Genomic DNA, 21,060 nt, shown 5'->3' with positions numbered 1-21,060 from the left:
ACCCAACTCACCATGAAACTCACTGGGTTACTGGTTCAATCATGCTCTGCCTAGCCTACACCACATGAGAACAAAACAAAGGAGGGGAGAACCACATATAGAAGAAGAAGAAGAGTTTGGATTTATATCCCCCCATTCTCTCCTGCAGGAGACTCAAAGGGGCTGACAATCTCCTTGCCCTTCCCCCCTCACAACAAACACCCTGTGAGGTAGATGGGGCTGAGAGAGCTCCAAAGAACTGTGACTAGCCCAAGGTCACCCAGCTGGCGTGTGTGGGAGTGTACAGTCTAATCTGAATTCCCCAGAGAAGCCTCCACAGCTCAGGCAGCAGAGCTGGGAATCAAACCCGGTTCCTCCAGATTAGATACACGAGCTCTTAACCTCCTACGCCACTGCTGCTCCACTCTGATTTCCCTGAAGGATGGGATAAATAAATAGTACCTGATTAAGGATCTGAAGCAGCACACAAGTGTTGCTACACAAAGTTCGATTCGACGAAGCGGAGAAATGACTGTTCCTGACCTGCTAGCCTTCTATGGTTTGTTCTGAGGAGGTTTGAAGGGATACAGCCCTGATCCATTTGAGACTACTAGCCTATGTTTCTTTCACGACTCCAACAGTCTTATCTATCTTGCCCTTCCTGAACTTCAGCTGTCTGCCTGGTGGGCCCTTATTGAATCCAAGATTTTTTCCCCTGGGTTTCACTTGGGACCAGCTTCACATGCTCTCCTCCAATGAGATCCTCCATCGTATTAAGGAGTGGTTATTCCATCAGGAATATCAACTTTTAATTGGCAAAGAAAAGAGTCTGTGTCCCCCCCTCTATTTTGATATTATACCTGGGAAATGTAGGATAGTCAGCTAGTTAAACATATTGTTTGACCCTCAGCTGATGGAGCAAGAACCAGACACATGATGGAGCAAGAACCAGAGCAAGAACCAATACATTTCCTCTCACACTATCTCCAGAGAGATTTACGAAATCTCTTCATCAGAAGCGCACTTGTACGTATTGTCTAACTTCTGAAGAGTCACTAGAGCATATTTTGTTTGTCTGCCCAAAATTTATGGAATTTAGACGGAACTTCTAATTTAGATGGAATTTCTTAAGCCTCCAATTTTGGCAGGCCCTTGCCTTCCTAACTCCAGACTGAATTATCTCCTGAATAATCCAGATTCTATGTTATTGAAAATGGTGCCCAATTTCTTGATTAATGCTCTGAAACAATCCTCTGCGCTTCCCTTTATGTATATATTACGTCTGCACACTTTTGACATTCCTCCCAGTTCTTTTATCTTGTCTATTTTTAGTGAAAAAAAAAAATAGCCAACCCCAAATCTCTGCCCTCTCCCTCCTTAAGATTCCTGCTGTTCAAATAGTCCTGAAAACAGGGAGGTGCTTGCAGTGTCTCCTGAAGATCTCCAAGGAAGCACCCCCCACCTCCCATCTTCATGGAGCCCACTCCACAGAGCCACAATGGAAAAAACCAAGGCTCCAGCTGACGCCAGATGGGCGACCCTGCATAGTGGGATAGTCACCAGACGACTGTCTGATGGCCGCAGTTGGCACCCTGGGACCTCTGGAAGGAGACTGCTCTTCTGCCTGTGCAGCTAAGCACATCTGCTGCGCAACTCTCCTATATTTTGCACCTGTCTGTTCTCTCTCCCCCCTGCCCGCAGATCTTGCTTCCCAATACCACTTGCCTCTGCTGGAGTCCTCGGCTCTGCTAGTCCCACCCCTTTGGCTCCTGCCCGGACTCTGGAACTGACCGCAATTGGTCTTTCCAGTTCTATCCTGGACCTTGGCCTGGTGTGTTAGCCTGATTCCACAAAAGATCTGGAGATTCTCCCACACTTTCAAAAAGGGGCAGGAAGGGGCAGGAAGCTCCAGCTCATAATATCACATCAGGATTCTGGTTTCCAGGTATTTATCTCCTCCATCAAAATGAGAGACTGAGACAATGGTTTCTTTTGCGGGGACAGTGAAGGGGGAGCAACAGATGCATTGGTTGCATCAACCATCTGCAGAGCAGGCAGCCAAGACTGGAAGCCAACCCCTGACCTGCCCCACTTCCTGCTTCTAAGAGCAAAGAAACTGAACCATAAATAGCAGAACTGTTTAGTCCCTGTAAAGTGTCATCTGCCACTGTGATTTTAAATTATGCACATGTGGTACAAAACTGAAGGAAGAGGATTCGCTTGCCTTTGCCATCTGTTGCAGAAGCCTCCTGTAAATGTCTTATTGACCTAGAACAAAAAATTAAGGGAAAATTAGTTATGAGTTACCACCAGTAATCTTCAATCAATCCACCACCTGCCGAAGGTCTTCAGATGCTATACAAGCCTGGGGCGCCCTCTGGTGACCAGGAAGACTGGCTGCCAGATCCTAGGTAAGGGCCTTGGGTATTCTGTGTACTGGAACTCCACAATCCAGAAAACTGAGCTTGCTGAATACATCAGGAAGGTATGATACAGATAAGTCTGTTTCCATCCAGTAGACAAAATTCTGCCAGGCAACACTGCAAAAGCAGTAACTGCTTATCCTAAACAGTGCAAAAGAATGTCTCTAGGGAAGGACAAAAACAGACACGTTCTTGGGATATGGCGGAGCGATGGTGTTGCCAAGCGTTTCACATAAACATATGAAGCTGCCTTACACATAGTCTTATGAAGCTGCCTTACACATAGTCTACTTTAGTATTGGCAATTCTAGGTAGCAGCAGCTCTCCGAAATGTCAGGCAGAGGCAGAGCCTTCAGGAGAGGGGCCACAGCTCAGTGGCAGAGCATTGGCTTGGCATGCAGGAGTTCAATGCCTGGCATCTCCAGTTAAAAGGACGAAAGAGGAGATGATGTGAAAGACCCCACCTGAGATCCTGCAGAGCAGCTGCCAGTCCGAGTAGCAACACAGCTCTTGCTGGACCCATGCAGGATTCAGAATAAGCCAGCTTTATGTGTTGCAACAATAACTAGAGAGGCTGGGGTTTGAACCTGGCACTTTCTGCATGCAAAGCAGGGAGTTTTATCCCTTCATTCCTCCTTGAACAACCCACACTATTGACAGAAAATCCTTTTCTAGGCAGGAACCAAGACGGTCTCCCTGGCTTGGATGGACGTGCGCACTTTGCTTCTCCTCCTGATACAAATCTACGGTCTTGGCAACTCACCACACGACTGGAAACAGGATGGCCCCACAGCAAAGCAAGTCCACCAGGAAAAGGATCTCTTTCCACAAACTGTATTCTGTCGTGCCTTCTTCTGTCGACTCGATGATGATGTAGGCCACATTTGCCAAGACCTTGTGAGAGGAAACAGGAAGGATTCTAAGAACAGCAACGGGATGCCAAGTTGAACCAGACTGGTTTGATTTTGTCACATCTCCTAAGCTAAGCTTAGTACTTGGGCAGGAGACCAACAAGGAAGTTCAGGATTGCTCTACAGAGCTCTGGCAGTGGCAAACCACCTCTGTTTGTCTCTTGCCTTGAAAACCCTACCGGGTTGCCATACATCAGCTGCGACTCCACAGCACTTTACACAAAGAGCTCAAAGAAGGCAATGCCGAGAAAACGGAGAGGGCCCTGCGATCCTGCAGTAGCAGAAAATGGGATGTTCGGCTTAGAATTCAGGCTACGGTGACTTTCCATTGCCTTAAGTTTCTAGCACTTATGGAAACAGCATACTCCACTATGTGGAAAACACCCTGTGGCCTCTTAGAAGCCAGAATAATTGCTGTGAATAAGTCTTTCAGTTGCTGGGACTTCAGTGCCAGGCACAATTTCTCAGCCCTCACCATGACCAGGCTGGTGCAGTCTCATCAGGCCTCAGAAGCTAAGCAGGGTTGGCCCTGGTTAGCACTGGGATGGGAGAGTTCCAGGGTTGCCAGGCAGAAGCAGGTACGGGCAAACCACCTCTTGCCTTGAAAACTCTACGGGATCAGAAGAAGAAGAAGAAGAAGAAGAAGAAGAAGAAGAAGAAGAAGAAGAAGAAGAAGAAGAAGAAGAGGAGAAGAAGAAGAAGAAGAAGAAGAAGAAGAAGAAGAAGAGGAGGAGGAGGAAGAAGAGGAGGAGGAGGAGGAGGAGGAGGAGGAGGAGGAGGAGGAGGAGGAGGAGAGGAGGAGAAGAAGAAGAAGAAGAAGAGGAGGAGGAGGAGGAGGAGGAGGAGTTTGGATTTCTATCCCCCCTTTCTCTCCTGCGGGAGACTCAAAGGGGCTTACAATCTCCTTGCCCTTCCCCCCTCACAACAAACTCCCTGTGAGGTAGGTGGGGCTGAGAGAGCTCCGAGAAGCTGTGATTAGCCCAAGGTCACCCAGCTGGCGTGTGTGGGAGTGGACAGGCTAATCTGAATTCCCCAGATAAGCCTCCACAGCTCAGGCGGCAGAGCAGGGAATCAAACCCGGTTCCTCCAGATTAGATACACGAGCTCTTAACCTCTTACGCCACTGCTGCTCCTAAGTGGAACTTGGCAAGAGGAGGAGGACCAGCTACCGCAGACGTTGGGCCAAGACCACCCAGCAAGCTAGCTGCGGAGGAAGATTATTTCAGAGGGCTTCCTGCTCCACCCCCCAACCCAACAATAAAGGGGCTGGTTCCTTTTGGCTGGGCTATCTCTGTTCCCATGGCGAAAGGAAACTTGGATCGGCATGGGCATCCAGAACCAAAAACTGCAACGCTGACTAAAATTACTTCCATTGCTCTGGGAAGGCTCAGAACAAATCTGCTCAGTGACTTACAGACATCCTGTCACCCTGCAGTGAGTATCACTGTCGGTCTAGCAAAGGGTTCCAAGAGTGTCCCATGGGATGCACCTCATTCAGGACTGGCCTCTGCCCTAGTCTCTGCCCTAGGTTGGCCCTTGCCCTCGGATTTTGGGAAGTTGGATGTGACTGACTGTCCACAGATTTAGCCTGCGCACGGAACTTTTGAGGTACAGAAAAGAGAGGCTTCAAACGGTCCTTTTGAAGTTTCCTGGCAAACAGCCCTCCTCCTCCCTACACTTCAGTATTCAACATCCTATGCACGCTGCTCACACAAGCCATCACGGACAGCATGTGGACTGCAAAAGACAGCAGCACCAGAATCAACCTAGAAGAAGAAGAGTTTGGATTTATATCCCCCCTTTCTCTCCTGCAGGAGACTCAAAGGGGCTGACAATCTCCTTGCCCTTCCCCCCCTGAGAGAGCTCCGAGAAGCTGTGATTAGCCCAAGGTCACCCAGCTGGCGTGTGTGGGAGTGGACAGGCTAATCTGAATTCCCCAGATAAGCCTCCACAGCTCAGGCGGCAGAGCTGGGAATCAAACCCGGTTCCTCCAGATTAGATACACGAGCTCTTAACCTCCTACGCCACTGCTACCAGTACAGACACAACTGGTGCTCCCTTCTTGAAGGAAAACTGGGACCGGGGAAACATGCAACTGAGGAAAATGCAAGAAGTAGCAGCACACTCACCTGCAGCGGAATGACTATCATGAAGATTTTCTTGTCTTTATCCGAAAGGATGTGCTTAATAAAGGCCCAGCCAGTGCCAATGAGGGCGATGGTGATGAATAACAGAGCACCTTTTAGTCTGGATTATTCAAAAGAAGAAGGAGAAGGAGAGCGTTGCTTGGAATCATTCCACATACAATGCTCAAAGTTTACTTTTTTCCAGGCCAGAGGCCTCAAAGGCAGCTCTCAGGATGTAAAGGGACCCGTTAAAGTGACTGAACATATCGAAGAGCCAAGAGTCAGAAAGGTTATATTCCAATTCACCCTACTCCACAGCCATCTTGTGTCATGAGAGTGCCTGAAGAAGGCACCTCCACTACAGCAGCAGTTGTGCTGGATTCCAACCTGACCTACAAAGGAAACTGAACCGACAGTCGAAGAGTGAACTCTCCTCTTTAGAGCGCCATGCCAATTGCAGTGTTGTGACCAGAGTGGCAGAGATCGCTTGGCTGCAGGGACATTTTACCTTAATGGGCTGGATCCTGACACAGTGCCTCTTGGCCGCTCAAGGAGCTTTTAAGGACACCAGAGGTTCACTTATCAGACAATAATTCCACAATTTCCCTATGGATGCCACTTGTGCCACCAGAATCTCCCTTGCACTGGAGGAGGAGTGGACAAGATCCAGCCTTGAATTTGCTGGAAATGGGATGGTTCCCTTTGTGACAGGACAGGGAGTCATTAGCAAAAAATCAAAATTGTTCATTTTGCTGCATCTGAAGGATGAAGATCAAGCCTCAGAGAGATTCAGACCAGTAGTTGGGTTGGTCTGAAGCACCAGAGAAGAGTCCAGTGGGACCTTGAAGACCAGCAAAGCTTGATTCCTGGCATGAACTTTTATGTGTATGCCCATTTCTTCAGATACCAAACACAGAAGACTATACCAGGAACAAGTTTTCTCGGTCTTAATAGTTTCACTGGTCACAAGGTGTCTGTTGTGGGGAGAGGAAGGGAAAGGAGCTTGTAGGCCACCTTGGGTCTCCTTACAGGACAGAAAGGTGGGATATGAATCCAAAATTGTTGTCTTCATCAATTACAATGCCAAACCATCACATAGAAACTGCTCTTCTCGAATGGATAAAAATCCATTCACGTGTGTGGGAGAAGAAAAGCTGATTCCACATTCATGTATCCTAAATTAGTGGCACACTGCAGAGCCAGGAAGAAACTGAATCTTGCAAACTCTTTTCGGCTCCTTTTGCAAAGGCTAGCCTGGTGGGGTGGAGAGCAGGTTGGCTCGGCCCAAGTAGAAAACCCACAAGGATCTTGCTTGCTTGCCTGCTTAGAACTTTCTATTTTCACACATTGTGAGGCTGGGGAGGGAGCAACCGCATCCGCCAAAGATGGAGGCTTTTCAGATTTTGTTTTATTAACCCAAGTGAAACCATTCCTGATGGCAAGTGGCACCAAGCCAAGTCAATACTTCGTGTGGATTGGGGTTCATGGGATTGGGCTGATGCCTTAACAAAACCTACTGCAAAAGAAAAAATATGAGCCACTGTGTGAACAGCTAAATGTGGTGTCTGTCAATGTTGTAAATATGTAAATACCGTCATACCGATTTTGGAAGGGGTGTCAGGACATGTGTTTAGATGAGCACAATCTAAATGGCAGCTGGACCCTCCTTCTAGCAGGTGCCGTGTGCAAATTAGGGCTGAGTGAACAACATGTACCGTGTGCAAAAGGTAAGGGCACCTGATAAGGTAAAGGCACCTGATAAGGTAAGGGCACCTGATTGGAACCACTTTTGTATATAGATAGCACAGACAACAGAGTGATGTGTGCCTGAAAACACCTGTGGTCTGGCGAAGCACTCTGTCAGTAGATAGCAATAAATAGAACTGCACTGGTGACTGTGTGTCTGTCAGTTCTTGTCTACATTGAGTCCTGCAAGGTGGCCTACTCTGAGTAAATCCGCTGCTTCGACACATCACACCTCCCTGGATCTGGCCGACAATTTGGCCTGAACACTTACAAGTGAGTGATGTAGTAGACCACGGCCCAGCCTTCGATGGGGAAGCCTTGAGTGGAGATGTAGTGGTAGTCGATCTGGAGGACAAAGGGAGACGTCAGTTAAAAGTCACCTCAATTTGCACCTGAATGTTTGACTTCCCTGAGCAAATCTGGCCAGAGGGAGAGCAGCTAGTCAGGCCTTGCTAAGAAACAGCTTGAACAGGACACAACAGGTCACATGGTAAGCCCTGCTCTCTGATCCAGAAGTATGCAGGCCAGGCTTGTTTTGAGCAAAAGGGAGAAAGGGTGCCTTTCTGAGCGTGTGGGCAACTTTGGGATTCTGACCCAGTGTGGTGCTCGCAGTCACAAAATGGCTGCTGCAGAAGGCGGAACCAGGCACAAAGTGACTGTCACAGCTTACCTTCAATTGCACAGTGAAAATCCCTGTGCTGTGGTGGCAGCTGTAGCCAAAGCATTTTTTTTAAACAATCAAGCAGACCTCCTGCTGTAGCAAGCCCCACCCAAATCCATCCACGTTCTAAAAACACTCGGTAAGCACCAGGAAAGGAGTTGGCAGGTGCCACAGTGCTCATGGGCACCATGCTGGGAACTTCAACAGCAGAGGAACTGATGGCCAACATTTGAGAACCAGAATGGTGTAGTGCAGTGGTGGCGAACCTATGGCACGGGTGCCAGAGGTGGCACTCAGAGCCCTCTCGGTGGGCACGTGCCACCCCCACACATCTAGGCTGGCTTGAGCCGCTGGGCTCTATTAGCATTAAACCTAAGACCTAGTTTTGGGGAAGCAGTGTAGATAACCCTGTTAAGTGCTGTTAAACCTGACTGACTTCATGCAAAGAGCTACAGCGCGATCCTTTACCTGGGAGTAAGCTCAGTTGCTGGCAATGGGGCTTGCTTCTGAGTAAACCCTCCTAGGGTCATGATTCACATGTTGGAAGAGTTGCACGGTTGTTTCAAAGCAAAGCCACCGACTACCACCAAGCTTACTCCCAAGTAACTCGGAGCCAACTGTTTTTTTCTAAACTAAAACCTCAGTATTCAGCTTAAATTGCCGTGTTGGCCCTTTGTGATAAATAAGTGGGTTTTGGGTTGCAATTTGGGCACTCGGTCTTGAAAAGGTTCACTATCACTATCGGTATCACTATCGGTCTTGAAAAGGTTCACTATGTAGTGGTTAAGAGAGGTAGACTCCAATCTGGAGAACCAGGTTTGATTCCCCACTCCTCCATATGAGCAGCAGACTCTTATCCGGTGAACTGGATTTTTTTTCTCCACTCCTACACAGGAAGCCTGCAGGGTGACCTTCGACTAGTCCAGGGGTCGGGAACCCGCGGCTCGCAAGCCGCATGCGGTTCTTCCGCCGCTGTTCTGCGGCTCCACAAGCCGAGCCGCCGGCCCCATCTTCGCCCGCCCTGCAAGCAGCAGGGCGGGCGCATTCCTCTCCCACGGCCGGCCAGGCCAGGCCGCGCCGCGGGATTTGGCTCCTGCCCGCCTCGGGCGCTCTGCCGGCGGCCGGCCAGGCCGAGCCGCCGGCTCCATCTTCGCCCGCCCTGCAAGCAGCAGGGCTGGCGCATCCCCCAGCCAGCGGCCGGCCAGGTCAGGCGGCGCCACGGGATTTGTCTCCTACCGCCTGGGAGGCTCTGCCTCACGGCCGGCTGAGCCGAGCCGCCCCGGCTCCATCGCCGCCCGCCCTGCAAGCGCCAGCAAAGTGGCGCGCGCATCCCTCTCCAGAAGCTGGCCGGGCAGCGCCGCTTGCGGTGGCTCCTGGCGCTTTTCCGGCGGCCGGCCAGGCCGAGCCGCCGGACCCATCTTCGCCTGCCCTGCAGGCGGGCGGGGGGGGGAGCAGGCGGGCGCAAGCGAGCGAGCAAGTGGGCGGAGGGGGGGCCTGCGAGCGAGTGGGTGGGGTGAGCGGGGGAGGGTGAGCCAAATGGCTCTTTGAGGGGAAAAGGTTCCCGACCCCTGGACTAGTCGCAGTTCTTCAGAACTCTCCCAGCCCCACCTACCTCACAGGGTGTGTGTTGTGGGGAGAGGAAGGAAAAGGAGTCCAGAAGCTGCTTTGAGACTCCTTACAGGAGAGAAAGGAAGGGGGGGGGGGATATAAATCCAAGATCATCTTCTCTTCTTGGGTAGTACGTAACCCCCTGCGGTTATGATCCCTCCCTGCCCTGTTCTTCAGTCATTGGTCACCAGCTACTGTTCAGCTGGAATCAGAAAGCACCAAACTGCAACTGTGGAGGCCTTTTGGGGTGCTTGACTTAGTTCTCTTCTGTTGTGTGAACACTTCCACATTGCCCGAGTGTGCTGCATAGCAACAACAACACAGCTGGATATCTGAACAAGCATGCTTGTCTCCCTTGCCTTGTCTGGAACCCATGCATTTCACCAGCACTGATACTTTCAGCGTGATGTAAGAGAAATACTTTGGGAAGAAGGATTTCAACTGCTCAACCACACCCCACTTCCTGCCTCTGACGTCACCCAGTTCCTGTCCTCATGATGTCAGTAGCAAAAGAGACAGACTGAGAAGTTACTTACTGCGTGAAAGACCAAAGAGAGGGACTTGGTAAAAGGAAGAGCAGCCATAAGCCAGTGAATCTTAAACACGTCAGCCCTGTAAGAAGGGAACACAATCAAAACAGTAAGAGCAACTCTAAGTTATGCCCTGCTCCTGAAGCAGGACATTTAAAGACAATGCTATAAGATGCTGGAGGTTCAAGAAGCTGGAAAAAAGAGAATCATGACATCAATGGAAACATCCACATGACAGTGCAAGAAATAATGCGCAAGGTACTCGAGCACTCACAATGCAACAAAGGACACCTCCCAATATTTGGTTCCTTCTCAACCGCCAATCACTTTGATTCTTTCAATGTCAACAGCAACTAAGACTCTCTTGTGCTGAGCAGCTGAAAACTTTGCAAGATCCAGCTCAGGAGCTGGCCTGCAGGGAGGTGGAGGGTGGGGCTCGGCAGAGGGTGGGCGTGATGCCCGCCTGAGCAGTAGAGCCTCCCCCCCCCCCCCCAGCCTGTGTGCAGGGCGGCTTTTGTGTTCCCCAGGCCCTGCGACCTGCACGGAGGCTGGGGGCAAGACTCAGCGGTGGGCAGCTCATGCAGGTTGGCGAGGCCGGGGCTTAGTGCCCCTGAGCCACGCCCCCAAGCACAGGGGGGGTGAGATATTCAGAGAAGGGGTTGTCTCCAGGCACCATTCCCCCCCCCCCCCATGCGCCTCTGCCCTCATTCCATGTTGTCAGTTCCATCCTGCTTCTCTAAAGTGCTCATATAGCGATTTCGATATAAGCCCGTCTCTTTCTGGATCCAGTTCACTGCTCTGCTTCTGGCCTCCCTGATGATCATGAGGGCTTTTAAAAACTTTATTTGAAATAAGACTCTTTTCTAAAACAAGTCTCTCTCTCTTGCTGCAGCAGAGACCCAGTGATGGGCAGAATTAAGAGAAGTAGCAAAAAGAAAGGTCAGTTAAGATGAGCAAGCAGCTGCAGATCAGGCACTGGGCTGCCTCCTCATGTGCAAATCGAGAAACATGAGGAGAGCACACTTCAGCCCCACTACACAGCTGCCAGTCCTGAGGTAAGCGTTCCGTGAGTAATGGGCCTGTGCCGGGGAGGGGGTACAGCAAAGAAAAGAGAGCTGGCGGCCCTTCTTGCACAAGACATTATGTCACCTTTACAGAGCACAAAGGCAAGATCCTACGAACAGGGCAAGTGATCTCAGAGTAGGAACAGACCCTTCTCACATGATGATTAATTACCAAAGATGGAAGCATCTCAAACCTTGTACAGAATGCCTGAAAGAAGGAATAACTGCTTTTTGTCTTAAACTAGCCATCCTTTGAATTTTACAGTTTATAATAGTTTCCTTCTTCATACATTTTCAAACAAATAATTTCCCCCCTTTTTTCCCTCCCCCCGTTTCATCTTCCTCATAGTTTTGTCACACAAACAGCAGTAAGTTCATTCTCTGTAGCCTCTTCTCCCATATTTCTTCATTGACTCGAGCTTCTTTCTAACTAGCCATCCCGAGCCCTTACTGAGCACGAGCTGACAGCCACCAAATTGGCACACACAGATGCCACTGCTGCACTGACCTGCGTTTCCGAAGGATATGGATCCACACCACCCCAGAGATGAAGAAGAAGAAAGCCATTGAAATGTAGAGCTTAGGGAGAGGGATTTCTCCTGCCGAGAGGTAGCTGCCGGGGTTCTTCTCATTAATTTCTATCTGAAAACGAGACAACATAAAGTAGGAGATTTTGCAGCACCTAAAAGACAACTAGCCCAGAGGTCTGCAACCTGCAACTCTCCAGATGTTCATGGACTACAACTCCCAGCAGCCCCTGCCAGTATGGCCCATTGGCCATGGTGTCAGGGGCTGCTGGGAATTGTAGTCCATGAACATCTGGAGAGCCGCAGGTTGCAGACTCCTGAACTAGCTGGTATCAGCTTTTTGAGCAGTGGCATACCTCTAATGGGGACAGCATTTAGGACAATCACTTATGATCTTTAATCCGCCACCTTGCCAATACTGGCATACAGGGAATAGCCCTGCAATTCCTAGTCTCATTCCTCGGAGGCTGGGGACAGAGGGCAGCGCAAAAAGAAAGGGTGCCATCACAGCACCCTTGGGTGCACAGAGTCCTGCACGAGGTCATCCTCTCCCCAATATTATTTGACATCTATATGTGACTCTTTCCCCAGCTGGTCTGGAGTTTTGGGCTGGGCTGCCATCAATATGCTCACGAGCCGCAACTATATCTGTTGAGGGGCGACCAGCCAGATGCTCGTCAAGAGTCGGAGTCTGACTTTGGATGCCTCCTCATCAGTGGAGGCACAAGTCAAAAACCTAGCCAGAGGGACTTCCTTCCACCTTTGCCAGGTTTGGCAACTGGGCCTATCTTGTCAGCAATGCTGCAAAGTTTCCGCACACCTCTCAGCAAGATTCCCCAACCCTGCAGTGGTCTGGATGAGCATGTGATGGGGACGGAGCAGAGGAGTGAGCCGTCAACAGCTATGGCTCTTTGCAGCTGCCTGTCTGATCAAGAGGGTGAGTGCCGAGTGGCAGAGCTGGCAAAGGCCCTTCCAAGCACCAGGGCACCAGCAGCTGCCTGAGGACGCCAACCCCTTTAATGCTGGAATCACGAGAACAGTCACTTGTTTCCCACCAAACAGTTACCAAGACCTAGTTAGAAATACGTGGATAGAAAGGGAGACCGCCAACTCACATCGAGGCTGAAGGGATCGTTCAGGACATTCTTAGCGACGCATTTGTGGAAGTAGAGGCTGTAAAGGCCCTCCTGGGTCTCAGAGATGTTGAAGAAAAACTGAGAAGCAGGCAGAGGAGAAGTCAATGGTTTTACTCCAAACACACACACACACATAACCACAGAGCCTAGGCCAGTGGTGGCGAACCTATGGCACGGGTGCCAGAGGTGGCACTCAGACCCCTCTCTGTGGGCACATGCGCACAGAGTTCATCATGTGGGGGGGAAATTGCCCCCCCACACACACACATCTAGGCTGGCCTGGGCCGCTGGACTTGATGTGCATGCACCTTAGCGAGCAGGGAGGATTCAGCTGGCGGGGCTGGTACCAGGCAGCAGCTCCAAGTGGCCGCTGCCCAGGGGGGAGGGGGGCAGAGGCAGCAGAGATGCTAGAGAGGTGCAGAGCAGTGCATGTGGGACTTGCTGGAGGCTACAGCAGGCTGGACCCTGCTCGAGGGGGTTATTCGGGTTAAATTGCCGCGTTGGCACTTTGCAATAAATAAGTGGTTTTGGGGTTGCAATTTGGGCACTCGGTCTCGAAAAGGTTCGCCATCACTGGCCTAGATGCAGGGAACAGTACTTTTAAGAGAACATCACCATTTGCCAGCTAGTCGCCAGTCTCATTCAAAGTGCTGGTGGTTATCTTTAAAGCAGAATACGGTCCAGAACAAAGGTTTTTAAAGGCTCATATGAACCTCTCAGAGCCCATCCAGCAGTTAAGCTGTGCTGTTCTATGTTTGTAGAGCAGTAACCAGACACAGAACCTTTCTGGTGATGGGGCCATTACCTTAGATTGTCCTCCTTGCCCCCCGTATCCATGCTGCCAGGTTCATTATTCTTCAGGTGTTGTATGAAAACTTTGTTTTCTTTAGATTTGGGAGCTGCCTCTCCTTCCTCACCTCCCCTGTCCCAACTGAGTCCGAATCAGGTATTCAATGTTTCTGGTTCTGGCTTTGGTCTGTTTCTAATACAACCGGCATGTTTTCAAGACCTTTCCCCTTTGGTGTTGCAGAAGTTAAAGATCTCATTCCTCTGCTGCTGCTTAGCAGGGCTGACCTTTCTCTGACTTTGTCATAAACCACTCTGTGATTGTTTGTTTCACCAGAGAGGCAGGGCATACTTATATTCAGTTAATAGAACACAACTCAGGGGTTCAGAAAGGTCATTAAGAATTATGAAACGTCGTAGAAACAGAACTAAAAGCTTTAGAGAATGGACCAGTTAGATTAGGAGAGGCATGGTGGTATAATAATGAAGAGTGTTCAACTATTATCTGGGACACCTGTGCTGTGAAGCCTTGGGGGGAGGGCGGTGACTATGGGCCAGTCAAACACATTCTGACTAACCTACCTCACAAGGCTGTTGTGAGGCTAAAAAGCTTCAAGGAGATCAATGTAAGCTGCTTTGGGTGGGAAACAAATGAATAAAAAATAAAAGTATGGCATGGAGGAGCGAGAGGGATGTGTTGGGACCCTCTGCAGGCATCTCCCACACACAGCACAACCAGGGAAACAACCCACCTGGAAAGAAAGGCCACCTGATATGTTCTGGAAGGGGTGCGATTTCTCAGCAGGCACCTGAGGAAAGACAGCAAAGATAGATCAGCTTCTTCCAACCCACGCAAACAGGTCAAACACCATGGAGAAAAGTTAACTGCAAAACAACAACGAACAACTACACCCCCGATTGTTTCCAACGGGAGCTAATAGAAGATGGGGGCTACACCTTTGAGGGTCCATAACTTTGGACCCCCTGAACCAAACTTCACCAAACCTGGGTGGTATCATAAGGAGAGTCTCCTAAAGATACCCTGAAAGTTTGGTGCTGCTAGCTTAACAATTGCACCCCTGACAGCAGGCACCCCCCAAATTTCCCCAGATTCTTATTTTAAATCCACCCCCTTCAGCATGGATTTAACGGGAGAATCTGAGGTTCCCAGTTTAAACATTGAAAGTGATGCTGTGGCACCTCCCCTGACCGCCCACCCCCTGGGGCGAGTGTGCCCTCCCACCTCCCTTTACCTGGGGGTTGTCCTCCCCAGCCAATGTCTTAAATAGTCTCGCCCACAGGGTGCCTCAGCTGTGGGCATACCCTGTCACCCTTCCTGCACCTTTCCCCTCGCTCTGTTACTTCACTGAGCGAGGGTTGGTCCGCCTACCAGGCTTCCCACGACTCCCCCTTCCCTGTTGTACCCTCAGAGGGTTGGGACCCAACACAAGTCCCCCAGCTTGTTCTCCAGCACAGCTGGCCTACAGGACTCTCCCTCCCCCTGCCCTCCTGGACTACACAGTCCTCTTTCCCTGCCTCCACACAGCTCTCCCTTCCACCCTCTTCCCTCAGCCAACGCCCCAGAGCTTCCTTTCCCACCCCCTTATATCCCTTTTCCCCTCTCAACTCTCTGCCCCATCCCAGGAGTTGTCCCTTCTCATCTCCACTATCACTCTCAGCTGAGGCTGGGCAAGCCCGGTACGGCGCGCTCGTGCCAGCGGATTGGCTGATTGACAGGTCGAAGGATCGACGGGTCGGTAGATCAACATGCCGACCGATTCTTGAGTCAGTGAGTCGCCGTGGTGGGGGGGGGCAGCATCCCGGCGGGGTAGTGAGGCGACGGATTGACGAGGCCACGCGCAGTCTCCTCTTCGGGAGTGGCCGCAGCCTTGCGTGGCCCCATCACAAGTCCGGGTGCCGCGTTGGGACTCGCGCCCGGACAGATGCTGTTTCAGGGTGGGGGAGAATCCACCCCAAAACAGCATCACTTTCAATGTTGTTTTAACTGGGGACCCCAGATGCTCCCTTTGAGGTGGATTAATTTGGGCTCTCTAGTTTAAACACCATTGAAAGTGATACTGTTTGGGGTGGATTCCAGCATCACAGCGGTCGCCCATTGAGGGAGGTAGGGGAAACACTCAGATTTTGCACCAGGCTCCATTTCCCCTAGCTATGCCTCTGCCCAGAGGGGAGGGCAGAAGGAACTGCCGGCTGCTGGCTGGGAGCCCAGCCGGGAGGGGGCTGGGGGGGCAGGGAAGTCTGCCGTCCCTGGCCTCAGATAGCTGCCTTTATAAGCACTGAGGCTGGGGGCGGGGCTTTGGGAGGTGTGGCCACGCCCCCAGGGGTAGGTGGGGGCATGGTCCCGCCCCCCGAACCTCCACCATCAAAAATCTATACCTATATCACTGGCTGCAACTGAACTTCAATCTGTTGCATCAGGAACAGATTTGGCTTGACTGGCGTGTCTGCCTCCTGTGCTTCCCCCAGCCCCACCCTTTCACACACAGCATGAAAACAAGGCTCAATGGAAAACAAACAGCAATTGCCAGTAATGTCCCAGCACAGGAGCATGACCAAACTGGAGTCCCACCCACCCACTCCTCCAGCATGCTGGGGCTGAAAACCAGGGCTTGGGGGAGAGAGGAAGAAGAGCAGACAGGGATGACAAACATCTGTGCCAGCTGCAGTGAAACGGAATGACATCATTTGAAATGGCTGAGCCTGCTCTTAAGAAATGTGAGCCAGTATATGCCTTGCTGCAGCAATGTTTCATCATCTGAAATGCCATAAAAGGTCCCTTTTTATTTTCTGAAAAGGCTGTATCGAGTTTTGCTTTAGAGTTGTCACTGATATGTAACATTGAACAGTAACAGTAATAACAATAGTAATAGTAATAATGCTAGCCATCTCTCACCTGAGGTGTGGTCACATTTTTGGGTGGTGCCTGCTTCGTCACTAGAGATATACACACAAAACCAAAGTCAGATGTTCAGACAGGATGGCCTCTATTCACTGCAATTTCTTAAAACGTTTATAATCCCACTTTTCTCCCATCCCTACCCATAGTCGCTAGAATGTCTCCCAGTCAGGCACTAGATCTGCTTAGCTTTATCAGGATGTACCTTCATAAGGTATACCCTGAGCTAAATCTTATGCATTTTACAAAACTTCTTGGAATGCCATTTCCAAGGCAGATCTGCACACCAACTGACTACAGAGACTGGTTGTTGTGGCTTTTCAGGGCTGTGTGGCCACAGTCTGGTAGATCTTGTTCCTAACGTTTCGCCTGCATCTGTGGCTGGTATCTTCAAAGGTGTATCATAAAGAGAAGTCTGTTATACACTGTGTCCAGACTTCTCTTATAACAGACTTCTCTCTGCGATACACCTCTGAAGATGCCAGTCACAGTTGCAGGCGAAACGTTAGGAACAAGATCTACCAGACCACGGCCACACAGCCTGGAAAACCCACGACAACCAGTTGAATCCAGCCATGAAAGCCTTCGACAATACATTACCACAGAGAGCTCACTGCTCCATTAGGATTGGGGCTTGGCACTCAAAGGGTTCTCAGAAGACTGAGAACAAATGATAAAGTCAGGGATCTTTAGCTTGTGTGATGGGAGACATTCTATGAACGCAACCTCTATGCAGGAGGGGTAGGGTGCAAGATAATGGGAAAGTAGTGGACAGTGTTGAGGTTTTCACAGTCTCTTAATTCTTGTGGAATCAAATATCAGAATTTTAATTCTTATAGACATAATAATCTTAACCACTCTTGCATATCAAGAGAAAAACACGAAACGTCTTTAGATTATCTGAATAGAACAAAGCATTATTACTACTGTCAAAGGGAATTAATACACAAAGCCTTGTCTTTCCCAGGTTTTCTGAAACCAGTATATGTAAGGAAAGGGGGAAACTCCCCCTATTCTTTAAAGCATTGGCTGTAAAATGAGACAACCGGCTAGATTTTTAAAGGACGCTGAAGGATAAAGTAGTCCTTCAAACCAACATGGCTAGACCAGGGGTAGGGAACCTGCGGCTCTCCAAATGTTCAGGAACTACAATTCCCATCAGCCTCTGTCAGCATGGCCAATTGAACATCTGGAGAGCCGCAGGTTCCCTACCCCTGGGCTAGACTGTGCAAAGCATTTTATATCTTTGGTACATTCTCCATGCAACTTGGGTATACATGCAATGCCCTCCCTCTTCAGTTCTACATGCCAGAGGTCTACATGCCTCTGTCATGCAGGCTCCATTTAATTATCACGACATAATGGCAATCCACAGACTTACAAGCCTCGTTTCCAGTTGAAAGTCAGTACAGTCAGTGACTTTGACCCTCATCTTGTGTATGTTTATCATATTATTAAAATAGTCTAGACAGGTCCAGAAGTCAAACAGCTGACTTCCACAGTAGACATGGAAATGGCTAGTCATTCAGTAACAGCTTAATTTTACATCTGGAGACCAGCTCACCACTGTTCTGAGGCAGCGCCTCCTCTGTGGACGAGCCCTTGACTGGAGCAGTCCCCGAATGTGCAGTCCCATCTACGAAGACTATTTTGGGTAGCTGGGGAGTTTCGGCTTTGGGCTTGACTTTCACACTGTATAGACAAAGAGGGGTGGGTAATGTTATTTCATCCGTATGAGAGCAAAGGGCATAGCTCTAATGAAGGAAGCTTAGCATTGGTTTTCTGGATCTGCAGCACTGGTGGAGTAAAGAGAAAAGAGGGAAAGAAGAGCCATCACTTCCAGGTTAGCAGGGAAGAGAACAACGGCTAGGGAAGAAACAGAAGGCTACAGAATGCGTACCAGGCATATATGCTTTGCATGCAGACGGTCCCAGTTCCTGGCACTTTCAGCTGGAAGGCAGGAAAGAGTCACTACTAGACGTGGGTATACAGAGCAACACAAAGTAGAGGCTTTGTGTTGCCTTTTGCAGAACTGTGATACTGACAGATTTTTTGCTTTAAAGGGCATTGAATCTTTCTTTTTAAAAAGACAGGGAACGGTCCATTGGATACTCACCGTGAAGGGACCTTCTCTTGGTAGGCGGGAAGACATCTTGGTGGGTGATTTCCACCCCATCTCATGGAGGCAGGAAAAATAATTCCGTCACTTCCTGTCGAGGCTCAGGCTCCATTTTAGCCAGTATTCGCCTGACCGAGCAGTAGAAATAACAGTAAAGAACGCAAAAAACATAACCACAGAACATTAGAAGTCAGCGTTAACCGTAACAAGAACAGCGGGGGAAAAAACAGTAACAATTACATACAGCCCTTAGAAGGAAGTATTTCCTTTAGAGAAGAATTTCTTGGACCCATATAAGACACTAATGATGCACAGGGAGGGCCAAGATGTCCTCCTGCTTACCAAGAGAAGGTCCCTTCAGGGTGAGTATCCAATGGACCTTTCTTTTGGAGGCGGAGGACATCTTGGTGGGACATCCCAAAGCAGTGTCCCTAATTAGGGTGGGCTCTCGTTAAGTTTCTATGATATGATCCCTCCGTCCAAAGACGGTTTCAGCAGCCCCCCAAGATTGTAATTTGTAGTGCTTAACAAATGTGGAGGGGGAGACCAAATGGCTGCCTTGCAAATTTGCTCCTGTGTCAGAATACTGCGTTGGCGGCTGCGGAACGAATGGAGTGAGCTGTAATACCTGATGGAAATGGGATATTTAGGGCCTTATGTGCCTCTATAATACAGAATTGAGCTGATAGATGCTGTTGATATAGGAAGGCCTAGCCTAGGGGCAGATAAGTTGATGAACAGAGTTTGCATTTGGCGCATGGAGTCAGTCCTGATTATGAAGGCTTTGATTGCCCTCCTAACATCCAAGGAATGCAATGAGCGCTCTTGGGGATGTGATGGTTGTGGACAGAATGAAGGCAGCACAATGTCTTGCTGCAGATGGAAAGTGGAAGAAACTTTTTGGTTTAAACGTAGGATCCATTCTGAGAACTATTTTGCCCTCATGGAATACACACAGATTAGGATTGACTGGTAGAGCCCTGAGCTCCGAGACCCTCCTAGCAGAGGTGATCGCAACCAAGAAGAGCACCTTCATCCTTAGCCATTTAAGATGGATAGTTTGGATTGGCTTGAGTGGGGACTTCGTAAGGGATGAGAAGATTCTGTGCAGCTTCCATGAAGGGAATCGGTGACAAATTGGTGGTTGAGATTGCTGAACACTCTTTAAAATCCTTAGAATGTCAGGATGTTCTGTTGCTGGGAAACCCTGAAAGGTATGCCATCCATGGATAAGACGGCAACCTGTCTTCTCCAAGTGTTACTGCGAAGACCAAATTTGAAACCTTCCTGTAGGAAGTCCAGAGCCTCTGGCAGAGGTGGATTATCTGGACTGATTTGTTTTCGCCTGGTCCATCCGACAAAGGCTTTCCACGTATAGTTGTAAATGCGAAGAGTTGCTGGATGTCTGGAAGCCAGCAGTGTATTGGTAACATATGTTGAATATCCCTTACTGGTTAATTTTCGCTGCTCAACAGCCAGACGGTCAAGTTGATCCATCCTGGGGTTGGGGTGTCTCAGTGGTCCTTGTGAGAAGAGGTTTGGAGACACTGGGATCCAGTAAGGAGGGCCCAAAGTGAGTTCCTGGATAGCTGAGAACCATGGTCTCCTTGGCCAATAGGGAGCAATGAGAATTACTTGAGCTGTAGCAAAAAGGTCCATCGTTGGCATCCCGAACCTGTGAGTGATGGTCCGAAAGATTGTTCTGTTGAGGGACCACTCTGGTGGAGAGAATGTCTGTCAGCTCAGCCAGTCTGCATCCAGATTCGAGGTTCCCTTGATGTGTTCTGCCCTGAGGCTCAGGACATTGTCCTCTGTTGAATGTAGGCGAGAATATTTGGAGCCTCCCTGGTTGTTTATGTAGACCTTTGCTGCGATGTTGTAGGTGCGGATTAGGACATGTTGGTTCCTGATTGAATACTGGAAGTGATGAAGTACTTGCAGGATGGCCTTTACCTCAAAAATATTAATGGGTAGCTTGGATTGCCTGTTGTTCCATTTGCCTTGTATTGGTTCCCAAGTCTTGCAGGCTGGTGTCTGTGAAGATCTGTATTTGACTGACATGCTTGCCCTGGTTCACATTCTGTTGTGAAATCACCATTGCAGCTGTTCCTTGAAGGAGTGGGGAATCAACAAGGTTTGATCCCTCTTGATGATTATGTCCCATTGAAACGGGCGAAGAAACTGTCGAAGGGGTCGAGCATGGAATCCCCCTCATTGAACCAGGTCTATTGTGGCTATGAGAATATCTAAGATTTTGGCCAGGAGCAGAAGCGATGCTGACCGGGGTTGGAGTAGGGAGCCGATCATTCTCTGGATCTTGCAGATCTTTTCGTCCGGGAGGAAGAAGGCATTCTTGTTGGAGTTGATGATGGCCCCAAGATGTAAGATCCGCTGTGAAGAATGAGGATGCTCCCGTCCGTGTTTATCAAGAACCTGTGTTGTTGAAGGATCAGCACCACCCAGTTGAGATCGCAGGCTGCAGTTTCTCTGGACTTGGACCAGATGAGGAGGTCATCCAGGTACAGAT

At 49.6% G+C, this 21,060-nt stretch overlaps 1 protein-coding gene across 1 annotated transcript in view; it reads right to left on the bottom strand.

Moving 5' to 3' along the window:
• GPR107 (G protein-coupled receptor 107) overlaps positions 1-21,060 on the bottom strand; it is a 78,103-nt gene that overhangs the window by 31,025 nt on the left and 26,018 nt on the right. The window contains exons 5-14 of the mRNA XM_048513210.1: positions 17,979-18,106; positions 16,412-16,452; positions 14,250-14,306; positions 12,691-12,789; positions 11,557-11,690; positions 9,991-10,066; positions 7,457-7,530; positions 5,443-5,560; positions 3,166-3,296; positions 2,204-2,247 (exon numbers count right to left, since the gene is read on the bottom strand). Of these exons, the coding sequence (XP_048369167.1) occupies positions 2,204-2,247; positions 3,166-3,296; positions 5,443-5,560; positions 7,457-7,530; positions 9,991-10,066; positions 11,557-11,690; positions 12,691-12,789; positions 14,250-14,306; positions 16,412-16,452; positions 17,979-18,106 (902 nt within the window). The remainder of the gene's footprint in view (positions 1-2,203; positions 2,248-3,165; positions 3,297-5,442; positions 5,561-7,456; positions 7,531-9,990; positions 10,067-11,556; positions 11,691-12,690; positions 12,790-14,249; positions 14,307-16,411; positions 16,453-17,978; positions 18,107-21,060) is intronic.

Source organism: Sphaerodactylus townsendi, linkage group LG12, assembly GCF_021028975.2.
Source record: "Sphaerodactylus townsendi isolate TG3544 linkage group LG12, MPM_Stown_v2.3, whole genome shotgun sequence".
Lineage (NCBI taxonomy): Eukaryota > Metazoa > Chordata > Lepidosauria > Squamata > Sphaerodactylidae > Sphaerodactylus > Sphaerodactylus townsendi.
Note: the sequence above shows the minus strand (reverse complement) of the source record. Positions and strands in the feature narration are given on the sequence as shown.